Source organism: Silene latifolia, chromosome 7, assembly GCF_048544455.1.
Source record: "Silene latifolia isolate original U9 population chromosome 7, ASM4854445v1, whole genome shotgun sequence".
Lineage (NCBI taxonomy): Eukaryota > Viridiplantae > Streptophyta > Magnoliopsida > Caryophyllales > Caryophyllaceae > Silene > Silene latifolia.
The window spans coordinates 7,313,062-7,338,795 of record NC_133532.1 but is presented as its reverse complement, the minus strand read 5'-3'; the positions used below and the strand labels follow the sequence as shown (position 1 = coordinate 7,338,795).

Here is a 25,734-nt window from a genome sequence, read left to right as displayed (position 1 = left end):
TCTCTAAAATTACAACCAAAAGTGCAAACCGGTATATTATAACAAGTTCAACTAAAACCCGGTATCAAGCATGTTTATTGTGATAACGTTAACCTATTGACTCGTCACAATTTGACACTATCAGCCCGCGAACGGGACTTACAGGCTGAATTTCGGGCAAGAGCCCGATAGGACATGGATGTCCGAGATATCCATCACACACCTCCGAAACCTGTCAAAGAAGGCATATATGCCTTTCGAGTGTACTAAGGGATACATGTCTTGGTATGTAGACCATTCACACCCCTACTTTTATCCCCCCTCACACCGCGTCCATTTTCGGCCTGTCGAGTTTCATGAGGAGCCGGAAGTCGCTCTAGCTGTTAGTCGTAAGTTGAAGAATGTCTTCCGGCAAGCTGATGAGGAGGCCGAGAGAGAGACTCTAGAGGATTTGTTTGCGGGGATGCGTCCTTACTATGCAGCCGTGTATGATGACTAGTTTCTTTTTATTTTCTTATGTTTTTCTATTTCTTTGGATTATGTTTGTTTGGATGATGTTTGTATGGTTTTTTTAGTATCTTTGTATGGATAATTTTTATGTTTTATTTTTATTTTCAGATGTTTGTATTATTGTTTGGAGACGGTATTTAATTAAATGCAACGATATTTAATTAAATGACTTTAAACGTAATTTAACATAATTTAATTAAAACATTCATTAATTGAAATACAACGACATTACATAAACCACTTAAAATATGATTAAAACATAAACCACTTAAAACATAAATTCAAAACTAACAACAACACCCCATACCCTAAACCCTAAACCCTAAACCCTAAACCCTAAACCCCATACCCTAAACCCCATACCCCATACCCTAAACCCTAAACCCTAAACCCTAAACCCTAAACCCCAAACCATAAACGATTATTACTTAAAACATAACATAATTAAATAACTATCGAACTTAATTATCTTCCGATGATGAAGACGACGATTCCTTATCTTCTTCATGGTCATGAACCTCAATTTCTTCAGGTTGGGTAGACATATATTCAGTCAACAAATCATTCAAGTAGAGATAAAGAATTCCTTGGTCGGCTAAGACTCTACCAAAGACATAAGTCGATAGTCTTGGGTAATCGATCACAGTGAGAATGCGCTCAAAATATGTAAAGATGTCACTTTTTAACCTACGAAACTCCCACATCTTCTCGGTTAATGCTTCATCAGAGACAACCTCATCTGTAATTGCTGGAGTTAGCACATCTTCTCGGTTCCTTGTAAAATTATACAAAGGCTACCAATTGGAGGCTCTTCAAGCATGTGCCATACAGTGGCACTGGGAACCACTGATTCAAGACGCTCAATTAGAATTGGTAAATTTTGAACAATTAGGTCGATTCTTATTTGATAAACTCGGTTTTTGTGCATTTGTGAGATCCATTTTAGTATTGTATGTTGTGAATAGAATTGGATGTTGTGATTAGAATTGGATGTTGTGATTGAAATTGACATAGAATGGCCTATTTATAAGCTAGTAATTGTAACGGCTATTTATTAATTGTAACGGCTATTTTTGAATAATAACGGTAACATTTGAATTATAACGGTGATTTTGAATTATAACGGTAACATTTGAATTATAACGGTGATTTTGAATTATAACGGTAACATTTGAATTATAACGGTAACATTTGAATTATAACGGTAACATTTTTGAATTATAACGGTGATTTTGAATAATAACGGTTATTTTGAATTATAACGGTTATTTTTAATTATAACGGTTATTTTTGAATACTCATCTATATTAACATATTCATCTTCTTCCAGTTTTCAATCATCCTCATCTTCTTCTACTTTTGACTTATATTTTCTTCCTTATCTATCCACTAATGTCGACATCATCCACAATGGGGAGAAATCACCCAATTGAAGGCCTTAACTTTAAGAATCAACGTTGCAATCTTTGCCGCAAAAACGCTATCATCATGATTTCCGGGTCAATTAATAATCCAATGAAAGCGTACTTTAAGTGTTTAGTTTGCAATAATTTTGTGTCGTGGTTGACTGAAGATCATTTGACAATAACAAAAAGGTTGGAGATAGCATGTGAAGATGAAGGTGATGACGCATCAAGTGGAAAAGCCATGAAAGAGCAAGTGATATGTTTGAAAGAGGAAATTTCGAGTTTGTCAAAGATGATGAAGTTTTATTTCAAGTGTATCTTGTATTTGTTTGTATTTCTTATGTTAGCCATTGTTATGAAGTAGTGAGTATTTGCAAAAATTTCCAAATTTGTATTAGTTGTCATGAATTCCAGAAATTTCAGAAATTAGTAATTATTATGATTTTCATTAATATATTACATTACACAAGTGAACTTAATAGTTTTTTCAATGCGAACAACTACTAATCGAGATAATCGTCGCACTATCGAGACCCGACTTCTACGACGTCTTCTCGGAGTTTCTAACATGAACGCTTGCCAAATCTCAATGTTATGTCGGTACAAAGTCTCTAGGTGAACGACACTGGGATCTCGGAAGGTCAACCAAGTGGGATCAAGTGGCGGCATAGGGAGACTCTCAAGGGGGCTGCTAGAATGCAACCGCATCCAATGGCTATGATGTAGGACAAACCACAAAATACCACACGGTAGTCGGCCTTCAATTCGGGTCTTCAATGGCATGATAGTTTTGCAACTTCCTTCCCAAACATTCTTCCCGTCTCGCAGTGTATGACCAATCACACATATCGTCCGATTGAACATCGTTGCAAAAACTAGCAAATCGTCGCTACACATCCAATGGTCCGGCCCACAACTAATCTCTTTGAAAAAACTCAACTCGTCGAAGTGCTAAATCTAACCCTGACATACCGCTGAGTGGTGATAGAAAACCTCCATATAACTCTGCGTAGATAGAGTCGGTCCTCATCTCCCTCGAACACCATTCCCGCATAACTATATAATCTGTCTCTCGGCCTTTGGCGTGCGATATTACCCGGAATCCACAATGACCGTCATCTCCAACATCCACCCAACCATCGAAGTGGCCCCACAAAACCTCAGGTATACCCCACCGTTTGACCCATGTTGATATAAAGCCAATGGTAAAGTTCCTTCCCAAAGGAGCACCGGAGTTCCGATTCGAAATCACCAATTCTTTGTTGAACCTCTCGCATTTGTTGAACAGTGAGTACTTGGTGTCCCGAACTTCCTTTCTGCATGCTCAAAACCCGACTTGTTTCTAGTGGTTGAACCTCTTGGACGACCTTTCGGGTGCTCATTAATAGGGGGTGGCAAAATCTCTTGGTCCTCCGGGTGCTGGAAATCACGCAACAAGTCTATGGCCGCCCTTAGTTTAACCGGGTCACTGTGCCTTATATCATTCGCTAATTCATCCCATAAATCACCATCATTTTTCGGCATTTGTTGAGGAATATCATACACCAATGTCTTCCAAAAGACATGAATATCCTCGAGATGGACCCTCCTACCTTTTCCGTGCAAAGATACCAAATTGCATGCACAAGGTAATCCATGAGTCGTTCGCATCACGTGTCGGCATCGATCATTCAATCCGATACCCAAACCAAGGCCTTTAGTAAGTTCTTTCTCCATTAACTCTATGGCCTTAGTAGACACGTTTCCTTGCAATAAGGAGAAAGTACGAGATGTTCTCCTAGGTTTACTCATTTCATCTTCGAGTTCTTTCTTAATCTTCGAGTGTTGACTTTCAAGCATGCCGTGGATACGGGACCACATGGAGTCAAGTGTGAGATGCTTTGACTTCAACCAAGCCTTCAATAGAGAATGTGCTGACTCAACACGGGAAGTTGTCGTGTTACCAAAATGTAAGACCTCGTTTGTATAGCATAAAACGAACTTCCCTGCGTGTTGACCCCAAGTTGTCCGTACATAATCCACCATTTGTGGCCACTTACGTTGGAAACACTGCCATGCACGCTGAAACGATTCATCGGTAACTGAATTGATCACCCTAAACCAACCATCTTCATCATTTGAGATGACAAATTTCCTCATACTTTCAGTTTTGAATGTTGTCAAGGCTTTTGCATTGACGGCTTTGTTCACATGCCATCTACACAACAAATGCTCAGCCCGGGGAAATACTTGCTCAAGAGCGCTGATCAAACCCAATTCCCGGTCGGTGACAAATACAGCAGGGGACGCAACTCCGGTGGCATCTAAAATCGCAGCTAACTTTCTCAACAGCCACTTGTAATTCACGTCAGACTCGGAAGGAATCATCGCACATGCAATTAAGAAGGACGATCCCGTGGGTGTCACACCAACCATCTCAATGAGTGGAATCTGGTAAATGTTGGTTTTATAAGTCGAATCCATGAGGACCACATAAGGATAAGCCCGGAACAACTTAATAAACCAGGATGAGCCATGAAAATGTGAGTCAACTCTTTTGACTCCTCGGAATCAATCTCGTAGAAGTGGACGTATTTCGCTGCCACCGCTAGAGCCAACATTTGCTGAGCGGTGTTTCTTTCACCCATTTATTCTTTCTTAATTTTCCTTGTTTCATTATACAGTTGGGTGCTTGACGGTTGAGGTTTATCGGGGGATCTCAAATGAAGACCATTTTTAATATCCCTCGGTTGAACCCCGGCCAATGTTTGTTGCCTAACATATGCCTTCTCTTCCGCGTCCAATCCCGCAAAGTGCCTATCCCCGTCCTTATAAACGGCTACGTTGTGGTTGTGTAGTCCACCACCCTCGGAGGTTAGAATGTTCCACACCACCGTCTCTTTATCATTTTTAGACACGAAATTTTGAACGGCACGAATACGAAACTTGCATGAACACTTCTGCGACCTCCTTGGCTTTTCAAGATCGTCCGTTTCTTTTGGTTTACCATGTCTTTTACATCGAAAATAACTTGCCAACAACCCGTTCTTTTTCCTATTTTTAGCTCCGTTATTTGTTTTAACCAAAGCAAACCCATTCTCGAATGCGATTTTCTGAGCCCAATTGAAAGTTTCGTCACGCGTTTCGAAATCTATAGTAGTCTCGAACAACGGGTTGTAATCAATTGGATTATCGCCAAAATCCTCCCACGATTCCTGTTACAAGCAATAACGACTATAGTAAGACAATAAAAAGGAATCATATACTACATAAATTGCGTAAAACGAAAGAAAAACGTGTAAAAACGACTTATTCATGCCTAAAACACGAGACCCAACAAACGACCGCGGCCAAACATTACTTTCTATCGATCAACCGCGGACGAACAACGAAAACCAACTTTAATCCACGGCCAAACAATGAAAATCAACATTTGACCACGGCCAAACAATGAAATCCAACGTTTGACCACGGCCAAACATTGAATTCCAACGTTTGACCACGGCCAAACATTGGAATCCAACGTTGGACCATGGCCAAACGTGGAATTCCATTGTTTGGTCCGTGGCAAACGTTGGTTTCCAACGTTTGAGCCATGGTCTGAACGTTGGTTTCCAACTTTGGCCATGGTTCATCTTTCGGGGGATATTTTTCAGATTACGCAACAAATTCAAACATTCCCTACTACTAAGTTAATACGTCAATTAATTCAACTATCGAATAGAATGAACGATGCGCAAAAAAAAATTGAAAAATTAAGCAAATGATTAAGTTGTTTACGTACCGTTGAATCGAGATTAGACATATTGTTAATTGTTGTTGTTGTTGTTTGTTTTGAATTTAGTTGAGTTTGAGAGAATTTTTTTTAGAGAGATAAAGTCATAAGGGCAGTCATCGTCTTTTTTATGAAAAACGTCGTCGATATTTACTAAAACGTCGTCGATATAACACGTCATAAACGCAAAGAACTGAGCTTATATATGGCTTTTAACACACTTCTCACTTTGGGATCCTAACAGATATCAATTACAAAATAATCAAGAAGTCCGTATTATGACCATCCAAGGTTCGAGTCTATATATGATAGAAATAAGGTTAATCCCTGTGAATTTTAACCGCATATTAAATTTGTCTTATTATTTCTCCGCTTTACTACTTGTTTAGTAGTTGGATTTAAGTGATATAAATTGTTAGTTTTTGGCATGCGACCTTAGTTTGTCAGTACTCGACCCCTACATCATACCCTATTGCAATACGATGATAAGTTGCGTTCAACCCTCCCGGCTAGCGAGTAAAATTTAGCCAATGTCACAGAGAGCGAGTTTTTGAGCAATATGGTATTAAGTGGAGTTTGGTAAAAGACTATGAAAGACATGTGAACTGGAGGTGTGAATTAGTCTACAAAGGAGAGTCGGATGGTGTTGGTGGTTTGGTGTTTGAGGAAAAGTTATTATTATTACAATCAATATACGATGTGCAATATATAAAATTGAGCCGGGTTGCGCGGTATAATGGTTACTTTAGTATTTTTATGAGATGAAGCTCAAGTTATTGTATGCTGAGATTTGGTGAAGAGACTACAAGGAAGTTATGTTTATAGTAATTGAAAGTTGATAATTTAGTTGTTTCAGGTGAAGAAAATGAAGGATGAAAAGGGAATGCTTTTAAGACAAAGGTCATACTATACCCTTCTTGTTCATGTGTGTTCGCGTTTTTAAATGAACTCACTCTGCTTTTGTATGATAAAATATATAGTTAATCCTTCTTGTGACGGGTATATCCGTTATAAACTTATAACGAGTTAAATTAAATATCACAACATGGATAGATAAGACAAATATAAAAGTGTCTAGGGGATAACAAATGATTTATCTTTATCTCAAGTAGATAATATTTGACTCGTCACAAGTTTATGACGGATATATTCGTAAAAAACAAGAATTTGTGTAAAATATATTCTTGTTTGCCTGATGAGTCAAAAAATGATGGTTAGCTAAGATAGTTGGGTGGTTGTAAAAGTGAAGTCAATTTTAAATAAGTTGGGTGGATGTAAAAGTGATTTAATAGTCGACTTATTTAGCTTGTCAAAAATGTCTCTAAGGCAATGTTGTGGCAATTGAATAATTAGCTATGACTCGGGTTAAGATGTCTGTGGCTCTGTTTGGTAAAAGTAGCTGAAAAGATAGCTGAAATTTGAAAAAGTAGCTGAAAACAGAAAAGCTAACTAAAACCTGAAAAGGTAACTGATAAGGTAGCTGAAAATTAAGACCTGATAAGATAGCTGATTATATAAAACAAATGTTTGGCAAACTAACTGAAAAGGTAACTGATTTTGATTAAATGACGTAAAAGGATATGATAATTATTTAATTGTATAAATTTAAGGGATAAAAAGGGAAAATCAAATCAAATCAGGTACCTGAAATCTCAAATGCTACTCTAGGTAGCATTTCATCATTGCTCATTCATGGACAACTTTTACTCTTTCATGGACTTTTTACCATTATATTTCCTTACCTTACCTTTCTTCTAAAAAAAAAAAAAATTTCTCTCTAACTCTCTTCCTCCCAAAACTAATCAAACTCCATTCAAATAATTCAATTATGGATAGTAACTCTCTTGTTAGTCAACTAATAATCCTGATTAAATTAACTATGCATGAATGACATTAAAATAGGGAAATTTAGTTAATTATGGTTAATAAATTAGGATTTATATACTTGTGTTAATGAAAATTAAGAACACGGGAATGCCAAAGGCTGGCTGGGGTGGAAAGGGAAGGGGCGGAGTTCGGAGGGAGGCATGTGGTGGCCGGCGTCAGAAGGCGAGGGAGAGGGACGATAGGGATCAGATGCCTTGATTCTGGCCGGAGAGAGGCGACATGAAGAGAGGGTATGGTTGTGGCGTGAGGCATGGGTTCGTGGGGTCCGCCGGTCGGGGTTTGGTGCGGTGATTCTGATTGTGGTGGATTGGTGGTTGGTGGGTGGTTTTGAAGTGTAATTTGAAAGGTTTGTTGAAATTGGTACAAAGTGGTAAATGAGATTTAAAAGTAAGGGTATAATGGTCATTTAGGTACATGATTGAGTAAATCATGTCCATGAATGAGCATGACCCTTTCATTTCAGGTAGCTTATTTAGTTAAATAAGCTACTTGCCAAACGCTTACAAAAAAATAAGGTACCTGAAATTTTGGTCAAATAAGCTATTTTGACCAAATCAGGTACCTGAAATGCCTTACCAAACAGTGCCTTTGTTTAATGACTAAAAATGGAGTATAATGGACAATAAGTTTCGAGTTTGAATTTCTCATCCTTGATATTGTAGTGCGCTTGTGGCTCATTTGACATAAAAAGAAAAAGGGGACTTAGGTTTTTGATGGATATATGTAGACTAGACCGAGTTGACTCGATTCTATTCGAATGACTGGATTTGATAAGGCTGATTCGAGACATGAAACTGTTATCTGGTCTGATATTTTGGTAATGACCTGAAACCTGAATTGACCGAACCCGAACATTAATTGACCCAATGTTGACTAGCTCGAGGTGACCCAACCCAACCCAAAAAAACCAGGCATGTAATTAATAACTCGATCCAAAATGATCAAAAGTGTTCAGAAATTATAAGTATGAAGTCATATTAATATTATATAAGTCTAGATATAGGGTTCGTTGATTCCAATTTCTATTGCTCCATAAAAAATAATAAATTTTGTAGGATACTCTTTGTTAATCACATTAGTACTAACTAAAGTCTTTTGCGCATAAATGACCCGATCAAAAATGACCCATATCCGAAAATGACCCAAACCAACCCTAGTGATATGACGTTGACGTTGACGTTGACGTAGCCGCATAACTTATATGCAAGGTTAAGTATACATCAAGATTTGAGGAACATGATGGAGGTGCTTTTCCTTTGGCAATACTCAGTATGGTGGATGGTAATTTTTATGGATGACCGATGGTTGGATGAAGATTTAAAGTAACCGATAGATGACGAATGTAGATTCACCCGACCCGATCCATTGCCATAATTAGGCATTATTATAGCTGTGAATTTTACTTTCTAAATTGTGTTGTGATTTGTGATAAGAGGATGATACGTGCATGAAATAGTTTTCATGGGAGAAAACTCACAAATGCTTCATGCAGTTCGATTCTGCTCGATTTGCTGCGTTACTCTCATAGCCACAGTATCACATAAGAGCAGTTTAACGCAGATTTGTTTTGAATAATGTAGAACTTGGAAACACAATATCTTACACTCCAATACATTTTCACACAAACAAATGATCGTGTACGTACAACGGATTCAAACGATAAGGATTCAGGGATTTGTAACTATATGTGTGATTTGAGTGAACGAATCTCATCATCTTCGTCAAACATAGCAACATCATGTTCGAGCACATTCAACCAAGCTTCAACTCCTTGTCCACACTTTGTAGGCATAAAAAACACATTGTTCTTGTATGGTAACGTAGTCGTAGATACCAACATAGGTGTTCCCCATCCAAAATTAACCTCATAAAGCGGTAATCTAATCAAGCTACTAAACGCGCATAAATCTCCTTCCCCTCGAGAAAATCTCTCAAAAACCTTTTGCGGTTCAACAAGACATTCTCCTGTTTTAATCTTACGTAAATAACTCGTATCTATCTTTTTCACAGCCGTCCTGAGCTTGCCTACTGCCTCGGTGAATTCTATTTCTCGTTCGACTTGGGTATGCGCTAATGTAGTCCAGAAAAGGTTCCCCTCGTAATTCTCTGGGATAGGTGAATTCTTTATTGTTCTCAAGTTTACGATTTGTGAAACGCTGGAAATCTTGATGGGTGTTGACTTATCCCGCGCGATCTTAATAAACTTTTTCCAAAAGAAGGCGGAAACCACCCCTACTCTTGTCGGGGGACTCTCTAATTTTCCGACATCACATTGCTTTTTCAGCTCGTCTAACTTCTCTTTGTCGAAAATCAGTCTCCTCGTCACAATCTTTTCCTTACAAATGAAATCGTCAGGGTTATAGATCCCATTCAAGTCCATTGGAGGAAAAAGCGATGCTGAATCAAATGTAACCAATTTTGTGTGATTATTATCAGTTGAAAAACCTCGAGCATTACAAGCCCAAGCGTTGATAAACGCAAAACAGGTTGCTGCATCAGCAATCTTGTGCGAAATGCATACAGTTACAGCTACATTGCCACACGGAAAATAGTTCACTTGGACCGTTGTAACTTCGCTACTGTTAATGTTAACAGTTGCAGAAGGTAATAGCTTTACTAATTCTTCTGGATCTGGATTCGTTATAATTTCCGCCATGCTTGTTAAAACATCAGCTTCGTAAAACTCAACCCCTTCATCATTACAGTCGATAGATAAATTGCCTTCTATTCTTCCTGCTAGCGGGTAGAACTGAACCAATGTCTCGGAGAGGGACTTCTTAAGCAATTTGGTTGTGGTGGTTTCGGAGTTGTTATTGTGGTTAAATGGAGTTTGGTAAAAGAATATCAAAGGCATGAGAATGGGAGGCGCAAACAGGTCTATAAAAGACGGTTGGAGGGTCTTAAGGTGATTTGGTGTTTCAGAAAAAGGCTTGATCATGTCTTTTGATTTAATCTCGACATTGATTTTTGCCATTTTAATCGATATTGTTTGAAAAAGATAGCAGGTTATTTTTAGCTCTTGTGGTGTTGTATTGTATGTTCTGAGTGTAGCATAAGTCTCTCAATTTATAGGCAAACTAAAGACATGCAGTCTTCCTACCATGCATATTTTATGTCATGCGTGGAAAATTCAGCAAGTTTAATATTCAAAAGTAAATTCTCTCAAATGTAAAAAGTAAATCCTCTCAAATGTGAACAGTTTGCCTTTTTTGTATTTTATCCGAGTGCGTCGGAAAGCTGCCTGGGTAGATTATCAATTAATTGATGATTTCTGGCGGTCGTCTTCTTCTTGTTAGACTACACAAGTCTTTGTTTAATTTTAATTTGACATACAGTTTAATCAAAGATGTGATGATGAATCAAGTGGTGTTAGTCCAGTGGTAGCCGGGTTAAACCTGAAATATGCAATGCAGGAGTTGACAGGGGTGGCTTACATGGTTCATGTGGTGCAGCCCCGAAGGGGGTGGCTTACATGGTTCAAGTGGCGGTGCGGGAATGCATGAGCCGTGGGATTTAACCCCTTCGTCATCAAAAAACAAAAAAACAAAAAAGATGTGATGAACAAGTGGCGGAACTAGGATTTGAAATTGAAAGGTCATAATTGTTGACCAGAACTACTCCTTTAGACTACATATTTTTATAAAAAATCCATCGTCTCGAAAAATAAAAATGTCATATTTACAAAAACGAAGGAGTAACAAACACTATTATGACCGGGAAAAGTTGACTCGACTCGAATGATCCGACCGGAACCCAACCCAACACCCGAACTCAAGACCCGACCTTGACGCAAACCCGAATTGACCAGACGCAGTATAATTCGGCCCGAATATTTATTGTTGCAAACTGATTATTATCCACGAATAATTTGATAATAGTTGACCTGAAAATGACCCGAACATGAAGTCTACCGACCTGAAATAACCCGACACAAAATTGACCCGAACTGAAATTGACCCGACCTATGGTAACCGACATAGATTGCCTATAAAGTATAAATACAAAAATCAAGAGTAAGGAAGGTAAAAATATGGCCATTGTAACCGACTAACCGACATAGATTGCCTACAAATAGGCTCGATGTACTGCAATTTGAGGTAAGAAAACACACTAAATTGGGGTTTTAGTGTCTCCAATAAATTTGAGAAATTCCGTCAAATTCCATCGCAAACATCTGGTGAGCATTCCCCTTTCTATTTTAATTTGCAAATATATTTTTCCTTTTTTTTGTTTTTGTTTCAAATTTTGATTCAGTGTGGTTTGTATCTATTTGCTAATTTCGTGTTTTAATTTCGAATTGTTTTGGATTTTCTGTCTCCATTCTGTCAATTATTGATGTATCACTAGTTGTTGAGTTCAAGTATTTGCTGAGCTGAGCTCTAGTGTACATATGTTTGCAACATCTATGTATTTTGCTAAGTTTATAATTTGACAATCGCTGAGCTGAGCTGTACTATGCATATGTTTTCGCAATTTGTATTACTCCGTACTACTTCTTATTATTATTATTATTGATTTTGATATCAGGCTTGGTGGATTCCTAGAACCCAAAGATAAGGTCATTGTAGACAATGCCCACAACGAAGCCAATTGAGTTGATGCTTATAACGCCAAGCGAGACTATGTCCTCAAACAACTCAGCTGATACGATCCACCTCGTCAAACCATGTGAAACAATTCCTGAAAAGTCAGTAAAAAAGAGACGTATAATGTCAAGTGTGGTGGACGAGGACGAGGACGAGGACGAGGACGACAACGACGAGGGGGAGGATGACGATGATGGGGATGATGATGATGAGGGAATGCAGCCAGATTCAACTATTCCTTCTCATGAATTTGAGAAAGGAAAACTTGTTGATGTGAAAGCCTTGCTATCTACTGACACTCGAAATTTTCTGGTCACGACCAAAAGTGGTATAACTGTCCCTATCGCTAGTCTTGAGGGAAACTACGTTGTTGTTTGTTGTTTCCGCATCCCTTTTCAGAATGATTATCCTGAAGCTAGGGTTTGCCGAAACCTTGAAGCGTTATACTCTCAACTATCTCTCAAAGGAATTGATCATAACGTTAAGTTGGTTGTTGTTGCGGTGATTGATACTGGTTTTGGTGAGGCTGATTTTAACAGCTTTTATTCCACTTTGTCACTTGATTGTCTTGCTATCCCCTTCTCTGATTTCACGTCCCGTGACAAGATATGGGAGTCTTTCTGCATGTGGCCCAAGAGTATGTTGCGCCAAGTACCTTGCCTAGTTGTACATCCCAATGGCATGATTTTGAAGTCCGATTCTCATTTCCTGAATAATTACGGAGCTGAATCTTATCCGTTTACTAAGGAGCATTTTGATAATATCCAGCATCAAGATGAGATTACTCGACAGAGGCTACGGTCCACTGATTCTCCTATATCCCTTAGCGAACTTCTCCAATGTGATCATCTCTCATTAATTTCCGATGAAAACAGTTCTATACCAACGTCTGACCTTGGTGATAATACAGTTGTCGGACTATACCTCTATTTTGACGGGAAATTCATGGTTAAGCTTAAGGACGTCCATCAAAAATGTGTCGGTGAAGGGCATAACTTTCAGATTGTCGTTGTCCCAATACCCTTTGGAACTCATCATGATCCCGCATCCTTTTATAACCTTATGAAAGAATCTGCTTTGAAAAATTCTTGTTCATCTTGGTTGGTATTCCCCTTCAACGACAAGATATGTCGTACCCTTTGGCGCCACTACTACTGCTATTCAGAAGACCAGTTAATCATTTTGCCACATGGTGACCGTCCTGGAGACGTTTGGGGAAAACATATTGCAAGTTCGTACGAGGTTGATGCATTTCCCTTCACAAGGGACGTTATCATAGAAAGGAAGGTCAGTGAGATTAGATCAATCACCCTAGAACAAATGATCGGACATTATTCACACATGTCAGAACTTCACAATAAGAATGTTCTACTTTACTTTGACTTCCCCTCATTGTATAAGAGCAACAGATCGTCTCTATTCAAGAGACTGAAAAAGGAGTACCGTGGAATTAAGGTCAAGTTTCCGGATGCAGAGGTGGTTTTTGTTCCTTTCGGGTCCGTTTCAGGACAGATACATAGCCAAGTGTGTGAGATGAAGTGGCATATATTGCCTTATGATTTGAGTGAAATCGTGATGAAGCATACATATAACAAGATGCTTACTCGTCCAAGCCTAGTATCAATTGGGAAAGACGGGAAGATACTATCGCTTTGGGCTGAAAATAATCTATATGTATCGGATTCCTTTGCCTCCCTATTCGATAACACATTGGCCTCTGAGATTCTTAGACGCCTTGAAGAGGATACCCGGTAGCAGAGGGTTACAAAGTTGCTAGTATAACATAAATCTCAATTTATATGCTCTTTTACTGTTGTATTGTGTGTTCTTAGTCTAACATAAATCTCAATTTATATGCAGACAATTATTTTAGATGAATTATTGGGAAGAGCCATTAGTAAATGCAAAGTCAATGATTCTTGTGTAATATTATATGCAAACAATCTCAATTTATACGCAAACTGCATGCTGTAAATGCAAAGTCTATGCTTCTTCTGTATTTTATGACTTGATAAAATATAGAAGAATCATCATTGACTCAAATTGCAAATTATTGGAGTCTGGTGGCCTGTCTTTTTATTGTTAGACTTCACATCTCTTTCGTTAATTTTAAATCGACATACAGTTTAATCGAAGATGCGATGATCAGATGGTCACAACGTTGTTTAAGGCCATTTGGTACAAGGGTAATAATACGTAGGTATACTCGGAATATGTATTCCCTTAATAACTTGACTCACTGTATTGTGCTTTCTCATACTCGGCGCAGCAATTAGACGTCTTACATCCAGTACAGGGTGGTCTACTGGTCTTAATTAACGCTGCCATTAATTGAATTGTGCGACACTGCTACATACTAGACTCACGCCTTTCATATTCTTTTACGAAACTCTGCTTAGCCGCAATAATACCCACGCACATCGCTCAAAAACTCGTTCTCCAAGTCATTACAATTGAATCAGAAACACAATAGACTGAGGCAGTAAACAAGCTAAGGATGGCTGTCAAACAAATCGACACAAAGGTGGTAAAAATGGCCACCAGAAATGGCCTTAAACACAGATTTGAGTAATTACTGAAAGAGTTGTTTGACCCCAAAATAAATGGGCTTAAACACAGATTTGAGTAATGTGACCATCTGATCATCACGTCTTCGCCTGTATTTCAATAAGAAAATGACACTTATAATACTAAACTGAACATATCGTATTCAGAGGCTGGGGACTCAAATCTTCAATTAACTGGCATTCTCGAATAAAGAAAAACAACCAAGCCGAACAGAACACACTGGAGAGAATTGACTTGAGTATTAAACTGCTTGTAATCAGTATTATTCTGCGACAGCTTGTAATCAGGATCCATAAACGAAGCCAGACTAAACATGCTTCAGAGAGAGTATCGGTATTAAACAGCCTGTAATCCGCCGGCCTCCCATAAAATATACTGGATTGGTAAGGTATTATCTTCGAACAATCATTCAGTTTGCAATTTTTTTATGGTACTTCGCCATAATTCAATTAAACATAAATATTTTTGTCAAATAAATTTTCGCATATATATACATTGAGATTTAGGCTAGAATAATACCAATACAACGTACAGCAAAAAGAGCAAAAAACCCGACTATCTTCCCCAAAAACCATCTAGGAAAAAAAATGTCGAATTTCAAAGTTGAGATAAAATCGAAAGACATGATCAAGCCATTTTCTGAAACCCCAAATAATCTAAAAACCCTTCAACTCTCCTTTCTTGATCAGTTTGCACCTCCTGTTCTCATGCCTTTGATATTTTATTACCAAACTCCATTTAGCCAACACAATAATAATACCACCACCACCACCATGTTGCTCAAGAACTCGCTCTCCGAGACATTAGTTCAGTTCTATCCGCTAGCTGGAAGGGTTAATGGCAACTTATCAATCGACTGCAACGACCAAGGGGTCGAGTTTTACGAAGCTGATATTTTAGCTAGTCTGGCGGAAGTTATAGCCAATCCAGATTTGAAGGAATTAACAAAGCTATTACCCTATGCACCTCTTAGCATTAATAATAATAACATAGTAACCGCGGTCCAAGTAAACCATTTTTCATGTGGCAGTATGGCTATTGGTGTGTGCATGTCTCATAAGATTGCTGATGGAGCAACCGTTGGTGCGTTTATTAAAGCTTGGGCTCGTTGTGCTCGAGGTGATTCTAATAATGATAAAAAATTGGTTACATTTGATTCGGCATCCTTTTTTCCTCCCATGGACCTGAATGGGATCTATGACCCTGAAATTGCCATATGTAAAGAAGAGCTTGTAACGAGGAGGCTAATTTTCGACAAGGAGAAATTAGACGAGCTGAAAAAGCAATGTGACAATGAGCAACTAGAGAGTCCTCCCACAAGAGCGGGAGTGGTTTCCGCCTTGTTATGGAAGATGTTCATTAAGATTGCGAGAGCCAAGCCAATGCCAACCAAGTTTTTCGGTGTTTCTCAAGTTGTAAACTTGAGGACAATAAAGAGCTCGCCTATCCCAGAGAACTACCACGGGAATCTATTCTGGTCTACATTCGCGCATACCCAAGTTGAACCAGAAATAGAATACACCGAAGCAGTAGGCAAGCTCAGGACGGCTGTGAAAAAGATCGATACAAGTTATTTAGAAAAGATCAAAACAGGAGAGTGTCTTGTTGAATTACAAAAGGCTTATGAGAGCTTTTCTCAAGGGGAAGCAGACTTTTGCGGAGTTAGTAGCTTGATTTGGTTTCCATTGTATGAGGTTAATTTTGGGTGGGGCACGCCTATATGGGTATCTACGACTACATTACCATTCAAAAACACAGTGTTTTTGTTGCCTACAAAGTGTGGACAAGGAATTGAAGCTTGGATGAATGTACTCGAACATGATGTTGCTACGCTTGAAGCAGATCAAGAGTTTTGTTCACTCGCATCGCCCATTATTCAACTGTAATTGTATTGTTTATGGAATGTCAGTGTGTTTTCTTTTTCCAGTAACATCTGTATACCAGAAGCCTAAGTTTTCTTTAATAGAATTATGAAAGATTGAATTTCATTGAGTTGAATTGCATAGAATACAAAGAGTACAAGACTTTGTTTATATACTAATTACTCCCTCTGTCCCGGTCATTTGTTGTCCTTTCGTTTTAGCACAAAGACTAAAAAAATAGGAGAGAGCCAATTACTAAATGACATGTGGACCAAATTGAGTGTGAATGATCAAATTGTTCATCACATGCATTCCTAAAATAGAAAGGACAACAAATGACTGAGACACCCCAAAATGGAAAAGGACAACAAATGACCGGGACAGAGGCAATCTACCCTAACAACTTATAGTAGCCGTAATGCATAAGTCATAACTTATGTACAAGCATGAGATCAACTAAGAATATTTCCATGATATTATAGGATAATTTTGACCTAAAGAATATTAACAAATATGGTTAGAAATATTTACGATATTATTCTCAATATTCTTATTCGAATTTCATTTGTAATACGGAGTAACATAATGACTTGTGAAGGATGAAAAGGGAATGCTTTTAAGACAAGGGTCATAGTGTATGTTGGGGATAAAAATAGCACTTTTTTATCCATGATGATGTGGCATCTTTTCATTGGCGGATGAAAAAGCAAGGAGATTGATGAGATGGACAAGTAGGGACCATTGGATTAAAAGATAAACAAACACATTTGTGTTTGTTACCTCACGCACAAAAGGGGAGGAAAAGTCAACCAACCACCTCCTATTATCAAGCAACTACCCCTTACTTTACAGGAGCATACGCAGGAATCCAGGAGCAGAAGCAGGAAAACATTGTGGACTTAACTCTAGCAAGACAACAACTATATAAAGGGAAGCAAGTCACAATTAAGGAGGCATCTCATTCCACACACAAACACTCTACTATTCAATATACCGTCGACTCTTAGCAATAATTCGCTAGCAAAATAAGTCTTGTATTTCCTTACTTGCATAATTCCGTCTCGATTATAGTGCAAAGTTGGTGGGATTTCGACTCCCCCCGCGGTTGTTCACACACCGGGTTTTTCGCGTCACCAAAAATTCCTCGAGTCACTCTCTTATTTCGTTGTTCATTCGTACATTAAATTTATCGCATTCATTCCGTCGTTGGCCATAGATTAATCACTATCACTCACTAATTAAATTAATAACTCGGTAAATTTTTACCAAAACAGTATACCACTAGACTCATGATCTTCTTCAAACATGGCGACATCATGTTCGAGCACTAAATTTCCTTGTATGAGGATCAATTTCATTTCTTGGTACCGGTACATTACAATTTTGCTCGCATACAGTGCGATGCGAGTGGATGAATCTCCTGATCTTGATCAAGCATGGCAACATATTCATCTAGCACATGAACCCAAGCTTCGATTCCTTGTCCGCACTTGGTGCTAAACAAAATTACATTATTTTTGAACGGCAACGTAGTTTGAGATACCCATAAAGGTGTACCCCACCCAAAATTAACCTCATACAGCGGCATTCTAATCAGGCTACTAAACGAACAAAAGTATATTCCCCTTTTGGAAAAGTTCGTATAAGCCTCTTGGAATTCGAGAAGACACTCTCCTGTTTTGATCTTTCTTAAAAGACTCATATCATTCTGCTTCAATACCGTCTTAAGCTTGACTATTGTCTCGGTGTTTTCTGATTCGATTGAGGTATGCGCGAATGGGATCCAGTAAAGGTTACCGTAGCAATTATTAGGGATAGGTGAACCCCTTATTGCCCTCAAGTTTACAGCTATTGAAGCACTAGAGATCTTTGGGGGTGTCGGCTTAGCCCTCGCAATCTTAATAAGTTTGTTCCATAAGAAGGCATAAACCGCGGTCACTCTAGTCGGGGGACTCCCTAGTTGCCCGTCATCATATTGCTTTTTTAGCTCGTCTAACTTTTCCTTGTCGAAAACTAGCCTCCTTGTGACTATCTTTTTTTTAGAAATGACGGATTCCGGGTCAAATATCCCATTTAAGTCCATGGGAGTCAAAAATGGTGTCGAATCAAATGTAACCAAATTGTCATCACTATCAGAAACACCACCGCGAGCATTACGACCCCAAGTGTTGATAAACGCGATATCAGTCGTTGCATCACCAATCTTATGTGAAATGCACACACTTATAGCCATACCGCCACATGAAAAGCGGTTGACTTGGACCGCAGTTACTATGCTAGTGTTAGTCCTAACAGTTGCATAAGGTAATAGCCTTATTAATTCGTCCGGATCTGGATTCACTATAACTTCAGCCAAGCTAGCTAAAACATCAGCTTCATAAAACTCGGCCCCTTCATCGTTGCAGTTGATTGATAAGTTTCCTTCAATCCTTCCGGCTAGAGGGTAGAACTGAACCAATGTCTCAGAGAGCGACTTTTTAAGCAATTTGGTGGTAGTTTGGGAGTTAATACTATTATTATAGTTAAATGGAGTATTGTAAAAGAATATAAAAGGCATGAGAACAGGAGGTGCAAACTTGTCTATAAAGGAGAGTTGGTGGTTCTTAAGGTGATTTGGTGTTGGAGATAAAGGTTTGATCATGTCTTTTGATTTAATCTCGACTTTGAATTTCGCCATTTTGATCTATAGTTTTTGGAGAAGATAGGCGGTTTTCTTCTCTAGCCTGAATCTCAACTTATATGCATACAATCAAATGAGAAAATCATTTATTTTTTGTTAAATAATTATTGCAAACTGCCATTAAAATTTGTGAACTCGATTATTCTTCTAAGACAACATCTTATATATGATGTAGTTTATTAGCATTACAGTGACTTGCTACCTAAATGGCCTTAAACTATGTCGTGACCATCTGATCATTACATCTTCGATTTAACTGTATTTCAATTTAAAATTAACGAAAGAGATGTGAAGTCTAACAATAAAAAGACACGCCACCAGACTGCAACAATTTGCAATTTGAGTCAATGATTCTTCTATATTTTATCAAGTCATAAAATGCAGAAGAAACATAGACTTTGTTTTTACAGCATGCAGTTTGCATAAAATATTACAGAGGAATCATTGACTTTGCATTTACTAATGGCTCTTCCCAATAATTCATCTAAAATTATACTAACATTGACTTTGCATATAAATTGAGATTTATGTTAACATTGACATAAATAACTGTTAGCATTAACAGCAGCATAATTACAGCGGTCCAAGTGAACCACTTTTCGTGTGGCAATATGGCTATAACTTTGTGCATTTCGCACAAGATTGCTGATGCAGCAACCTATTTTGCGTTTATAGACGCTCGGGCTTGTAATGCTCGAGGTGTTTTAAGTGATAATCACTCAAAATCGGCCACATTTGATTCACCATCCCTTTTTCCTGCCATGGACTTGAATGGGATCTATGACCCTGACGATTTCATTTTTAAGGAAAAGGTTGTGACGAGAAGGCTTATTGTTGGTGATTTAAGAGTAATTACCGGTTCATTTAGCGTAATTAAGATTGGTTCGTAGATGGGTAATTTCTAAATAATATAATGTGAGTTCGGGAAGTACGGAGTGTACACTTGCATAATTATTTACGGAATTACGGTATAGTTTTCGGTTCGAATAACTATGACGGAGGTTGGTAGTAATTAAATTACTCGGGTTTTAATTAATTGAAAACGGAATTTCTGAAGAGTTGTGACTCTTCAGAAATACATCTCCCTATACCCTCCTTTGTCATTATAAATAGACAGAGGGATGAGAAGGAAAAGTTACAGTAGAACAAGAATTTCATCTTCTGCATCATAGAACCACATAACAATCTACACAAAATACTTCTTAATTATATCTCTGTATTCTGTGCCGAATACAGAGGGCAACCGTCTTATCTCAATAGAAAGTTCGATACAACCCAGGCACTAAAGTAAGGGTCGAATTGTTCTATTAGGAAAGCATAGCGATTCGGTGCGGTTTTCATTATTGTCAATCCTTATTCGTGCATACACAAATATCTAACAATCTAATAGAACAATTTATCGAAATCTTTCAAGATGACGAATGCTGAAGGAATGACAATGAAGGTTAATTATGGAATCCGTATGCAAGATGATATCGACATATGGAAAGTCGGGGAGTTTGTAATTTGCGGTTCATGGATTAAGATCAAAGATTCGTGTCTTTGATGTGTTACGTACACATGAGGCAGGATTGATGATATTGGGGTTTGTCATCAATTGTTAGAAAAGGAAATCGTACATGAAAACTGATGAGAATGGGATAATTTTTATTAGTTTGGCTATTCTTTGTGATAATGATTGTATCATTGTGCGAGAAGACATCAATATCGAAATGATGGGTTTGCGAGGATGCATGGTTTGTTATGGGATAATATTTTCCTGGTGGTACGTATGCAATACGTTGTTTGTTTGGGAACTTATTTTACCAAATTATGCAACAGGATATATACAAGATAAGTTTACATTCCTTTACTCTTAAGGAAAGCGTGCTGTTCGTGATTCGGTTGATATCCAAGTTTACGATCATTATCACTGTTACCCTATACCAAATTTTACCAACATTCTTAAGAGTATTTATTTGTTTTTGTGATAATGGTTGTATTGTTACGCTAGTCATCATACTCATCAATATTGGAAGAAAATCAGAGAAGTTGATTTATGGTTCATTTATGGTTCCTGAATTTGTCTCCGATGATTCTACTTGATGATATGACAAACAGGGCATGGTATTGTCTACAAATTTGTTAAAATCATGCGTGTGTTTGATGTCCTCAGTGCGGAGTGAATGGATGTTAATGCATCATCATTGTGTGTTGGATATTTTAGTGGATCAAACATTGCACAGATAAGTACATTATACTTATTATATACCTTTAATGTTTGATAAATAATTGTAACTTTATGGTCATCTATGATGTGCACCATCTTCAAAAGTTATGTTTCGTATATTGTTTTCTTCGTTTGCCAAAAGCATCAAAGTGGATAAAAAAAAAATCACTATTGCATCGAGTTTTGATAAAAGTGAATTGATTCATCTTAAATATGTGTGGCATGTTAACTATATTTGTTGTGGTATTGCATTGTTGATCAATTATTACTGATGTTGATGCATGATAATGTTTGGCCTGAAGTCAGTTATCTACCCATGAACAAATGCATCATGAACTTTTTTCAACATGTTTGTTTTAAGAATCAACAATGGTTATTATATCAATGTGGAATTTATAAACGATTATGATTTACATGTATGATTTGATGATCGTTTATATGTTGTTGAAACTTTGATTGTATAATTAATGTATTCCGTGAAACCGTTGTATTTGTGCAGTGGGTATTGCACTATCAATTTTTATTGTTTAGTTGAAGTGCATACATCTTGTTATTTGGTTTAATGACCGACAAATGTTTGTTTGATTTAATCGTGTCTTTTCAAGATTAATCAATGCATGGTGTAGTGCATGTTATGTTACATAAAACCTAAGATCATTTTGAGTTGTGATGACGGTTTATTATTCATTTGGTCCTGGGTTGTTATGGTTTTCGTTTAGGGCATTTTATCAAAATGAATTTGCAAGATATTTTGCTGGTCAAATTTTGATGAAATGACATGGAATTAAGAATGGTAGAAAACTATTCTGTTATTTATAAATTGATTCTTTTGCACTTATATCTTATAAAGATTGATCATATTTTATGACATGGTTAAGAGAGTATCTCTTTGGTTGTCCCAAGTTAGTATAGAATAACAACTTGGTTGTTGTCTATAAGAAGTGGGTGTGAATATCTTTTCTAGATCTTCCTTAACATAATACACGATCAGGCGGAATTGAGTGGTAAAACACGGGTACTCGTATAGCTCAATAGCATAGTGTATTGAAGTTTGTGTGGTGTGTAGTCAATGTTTATAGTGACTTGAGACACACACGGTTGTTTAAGAAGAGAATTGGAGTATCACCCATGAAATGTGACACGCTTTTTGTCATGTTTTTGTCTCATTGGCGGTCACCGCGAGTTCTATGGGGTGCAAGCTTAATGAGATGGTTCTTTGTATTAACTTTTGATAAGAGTTGTTATTTGATCATGCATGATGTATATCATGTAGACTATCTATGTAAACATATATGTTTGTTTGATCAATTGGTTTAAAAATGATCATGGTTATTGTTGTGGTAAATATGCAAATAACTTTATGCTCTCATGAATATTAGAGTGATTAATGTTATATTTATGATGTTTGATCATCAAATGTTTTAATAATTATGTTAAAAATTGGTTATTAGTTATTAGTTATCATGTGGGTTGACTATGTTTTAGTTGAGTAACATTTGATCGGTTATATAGTATTGTGGTTAGTGTTCTAACTGTCTTGAAATGATTGTTTAACATGTCAATAACTTGTGTAAAGCTATTTAAAAGTTTGATTATTTAATTAATTTTATCATATAATCTCGGGAATGATGGTTTGTGATAACCATGGTGAGATTATGGCATCATGGTGGTTTAACCATGTAAGAGGTACATCAATAGCATTTAATGTACAGTTATTTGACGAGTCCGGTAAAGGAGTAGTCATTTGTTGTAAGATTATTGACAAGTTGATCTTTGGCATAGACCAAAGATGATTTACCTTGTAAAAGGTGGTTCTGTTATCGTGTTCTTCTATGAAGGACATGGGGGAGGTAGTATGATCCTTGGTATTAGGATCAAAGGTAAGAGTATGATTATTATTCTCCGGTTAATACTCCCAGGGTCGAGTATGTCTCTTTTATTCTATAGTGATAGTGGAGTCATTACTTGGGTTTTCACAATGGCTTAATTATTGCGGTATGACAAGTTGAGTAAGTATACTAGTATAACTAGAACTCATCCTTGGCAAGCTATTAGGCAAGTGTGAAAATGTATGAAGTAAACCATGAATTATGGTTTGTCCTATGTCGTTTTTCCTTCGGTTATGGAGGGAAAATGTTATGCAATTTTATTTACTAATGTAAATGGTCCTTTCTACAAATGGTAGAGTATTCTTGTTTAGGGGAGACACCGTTAGCTTATGGGTTTCCAAGAAGTGAATTTGCATAATGAGTTTGACATCGGAGTTGGTATGCGTAGTGTTAGCATATAGCCGGTTAAAGGGCTAAGTAGCTGAAGAAAATAATCTACGATGTTCCTTAAATTATTTAACCAGTTTCATTAATATATTTTTTGATAGTGAATAACGGTGCGCACCGGGGTGTTTGTTATAACACGGTTTATAGACTATCATAAATGGGAATTGATATTGGTTGTCTTTTGTGAGATCTCAATTTTTAGTTGATCACTTTGCATAAAGGATCAATTAGGGACTTGGTTATAAAGTCGGTTGACGGGATGAGACTAAAACTCGTATAAGATCCTTGGCGATAGGATACCCAATTCCCCTCTAATACAACGTTAGAGGCTGAATTCAATGTGGAAGGCTTATTGTTAAGAGATTGAAGCACACAATAATTTATATCCCGAGGTGTGTGCTTAGACTTGCATGTTGTAAGGTTGATCTTTTGAAAAAGTGTGTTTGCAAGGACACGATGAAAAGAATCAACCTATATGAACATGAAGTACAGCCGCTTCAAGGGAGTATGGGTTTGACTCCTGATATGTTCATGAATAGATATGGGACACTAGGCTTGTAAATAAGTGTCGGTTTATGTAATTTTAGAAGTAAATTAGTTTATGTGTGAGTTATCTTCATGTATTCAAAATGGGTAGAAAGGGTTCAATGCTTAGTCACACCCCGATACTCGAATATTTGGAATGTGTAATTTCACTAAGTGGAAATTCAATCTTCGTGACATTTCCATTTATGCATAAATTGGTATGTTTGTTAGCTGTTTAAATTCTTGAATTACGCTTAAATGGGGGAGGAATGTTGGTGATTTAAGAGTAATTACCGGTTCATTTAGCGTAATTAAGATTGGTTCGTAGATGGGTAATTTCTAAATAATATAATGTGAGTTCGGGAAGTACGGAGTGTACACTTGCATAATTATTTACGGAATTACGGTATAGTTTTCGGTTCGAATAACTATGACGGAGGTTGGTAGTAATTAAATTACTCGGGTTTTAATTAATTGAAAACGGAATTTCTGAAGAGTTGTGACTCTTCAGAAATACATCTCCCTATACCCTCCTTTGTCATTATAAATAGACAGAGGGATGAGAAGGAAAAGTTACAGTAGAACAAGAATTTCATCTTCTGCATCATAGAACCACATAACAATCTACACAAAATACTTCTTAATTATATCTCTGTATTCTGTGCCGAATACAGAGGGCAACCGTCTTATCTCAATAGAAAGTTCGATACAACCCATGCACTAAAGTAAGGGTCGAATTGTTCTATTAGGAAAGCATAGCGATTCGGTGCGGTTTTCATTATTGTCAATCCTTATTCGTGCATACACAAATATCTAACACTTATTTTCGACAAAGAGAAGTTAGACGAGCTGAAAAAGCAATGTGATGTCGGACGATTAGATAGTCCCCCAACAAGGGTAGGGGTGGTTTCCGCCTTCTTTTGGAAGAAGTTTATTAAGACTGCGAGGGCTAAGCCAACGTCCAACAAGATTTTCAGTGTTTCTCAAATCGTAAACTTGAGGGCGATAAAGGGGTCACCTATCCCAGAGAACTACCAGGGGAAGGTGCGACATTGCAAGCCAAATTTAAAAGTCGATACGTGTATCCTAACAGTAAAAAAATGGCCTTAAACACAGATGTGACGTCTTATCATCACGTCTCCGACTGTATATCAATTTAATTAAAATTAAAGATATAAGTGTATGTTGGTTTAATTGCGGTAACAGAGAAGAACTAGAATCGAAAATAAGCGAAAGAGAGCAGAAAGATAGAACCGTAAAAAGTAGTGCCGTGGTAGAATGCCACTGCCTTGAAAACTATTTGCCCGGTACGACCGTGGTGGCGATCAGTTAGTGCCGGTAGTTCCCCAAGGATCACACTACAGCCTCCTCAATGTCACGCCCACTCGTGACAGAGAGACTTGGCACGAAATTAAGCAAATACCCAGAAATAATTTAGAGAACAGAAGAGAAGAGAGGAAGAAGAGTGTGAAAGAATGTGTTTTTTGAAGCT

General features: G+C 37.5%; 5 protein-coding genes across 5 annotated transcripts; 2 read left to right on the top strand and 3 right to left on the bottom strand.

Moving 5' to 3' along the window:
• Positions 1 to 3,143: 3,143 nt before the first annotated feature.
• LOC141589655 (PKS-NRPS hybrid synthetase cheA-like) lies at positions 3,144 to 4,358 on the bottom strand. Its single transcript, XM_074410288.1, has one exon. It carries the CDS (start codon positions 4,356 to 4,358, stop codon positions 3,144 to 3,146), a length of 1,215 nt encoding a protein of 404 aa, XP_074266389.1.
• A 4,859-nt stretch (positions 4,359 to 9,217) lies between these two features.
• LOC141589654 (stemmadenine O-acetyltransferase-like) lies at positions 9,218 to 10,510 on the bottom strand. Its single transcript, XM_074410287.1, has one exon. It carries the CDS (start codon positions 10,508 to 10,510, stop codon positions 9,218 to 9,220), a length of 1,293 nt encoding a protein of 430 aa, XP_074266388.1.
• Positions 10,511 to 11,679: 1,169 nt separating this feature from the next.
• LOC141590851 (putative nucleoredoxin 1-2) lies at positions 11,680 to 14,172 on the top strand. Its single transcript, XM_074411383.1, has 2 exons — positions 11,680 to 13,944; positions 14,021 to 14,172. Exon 1 carries the CDS (start codon positions 12,108 to 12,110, stop codon positions 13,875 to 13,877), a length of 1,770 nt encoding a protein of 589 aa, XP_074267484.1. The 5' UTR covers positions 11,680 to 12,107; the 3' UTR covers positions 13,878 to 13,944; positions 14,021 to 14,172.
• Positions 14,173 to 15,277: 1,105 nt separating this feature from the next.
• LOC141589653 (stemmadenine O-acetyltransferase-like) lies at positions 15,278 to 16,576 on the top strand. Its single transcript, XM_074410286.1, has one exon. The coding sequence runs from the start codon at positions 15,278 to 15,280 to the stop codon at positions 16,574 to 16,576; it is 1,299 nt and encodes a 432-aa protein (XP_074266387.1).
• Positions 16,577 to 17,927: 1,351 nt separating this feature from the next.
• LOC141589652 (stemmadenine O-acetyltransferase-like) lies at positions 17,928 to 19,229 on the bottom strand. Its single transcript, XM_074410285.1, has one exon. It carries the CDS (start codon positions 19,227 to 19,229, stop codon positions 17,928 to 17,930), a length of 1,302 nt encoding a protein of 433 aa, XP_074266386.1.
• Positions 19,230 to 25,734: the final 6,505 nt, after the last annotated feature.

Coding starts and splice junctions, on each gene's coding strand:
- LOC141589655 (XM_074410288.1), bottom strand. CDS start 4,358: ATGGATTCGACTTATAAAACCAACATTTACCAGATTCCACTCATTGAG.
- LOC141589654 (XM_074410287.1), bottom strand. CDS start 10,510: ATGGCAAAAATCAATGTCGAGATTAAATCAAAAGACATGATCAAGCCT.
- LOC141590851 (XM_074411383.1), top strand. CDS start 12,108: ATGCCCACAACGAAGCCAATTGAGTTGATGCTTATAACGCCAAGCGAG.
- LOC141589653 (XM_074410286.1), top strand. CDS start 15,278: ATGTCGAATTTCAAAGTTGAGATAAAATCGAAAGACATGATCAAGCCA.
- LOC141589652 (XM_074410285.1), bottom strand. CDS start 19,229: ATGGCGAAATTCAAAGTCGAGATTAAATCAAAAGACATGATCAAACCT.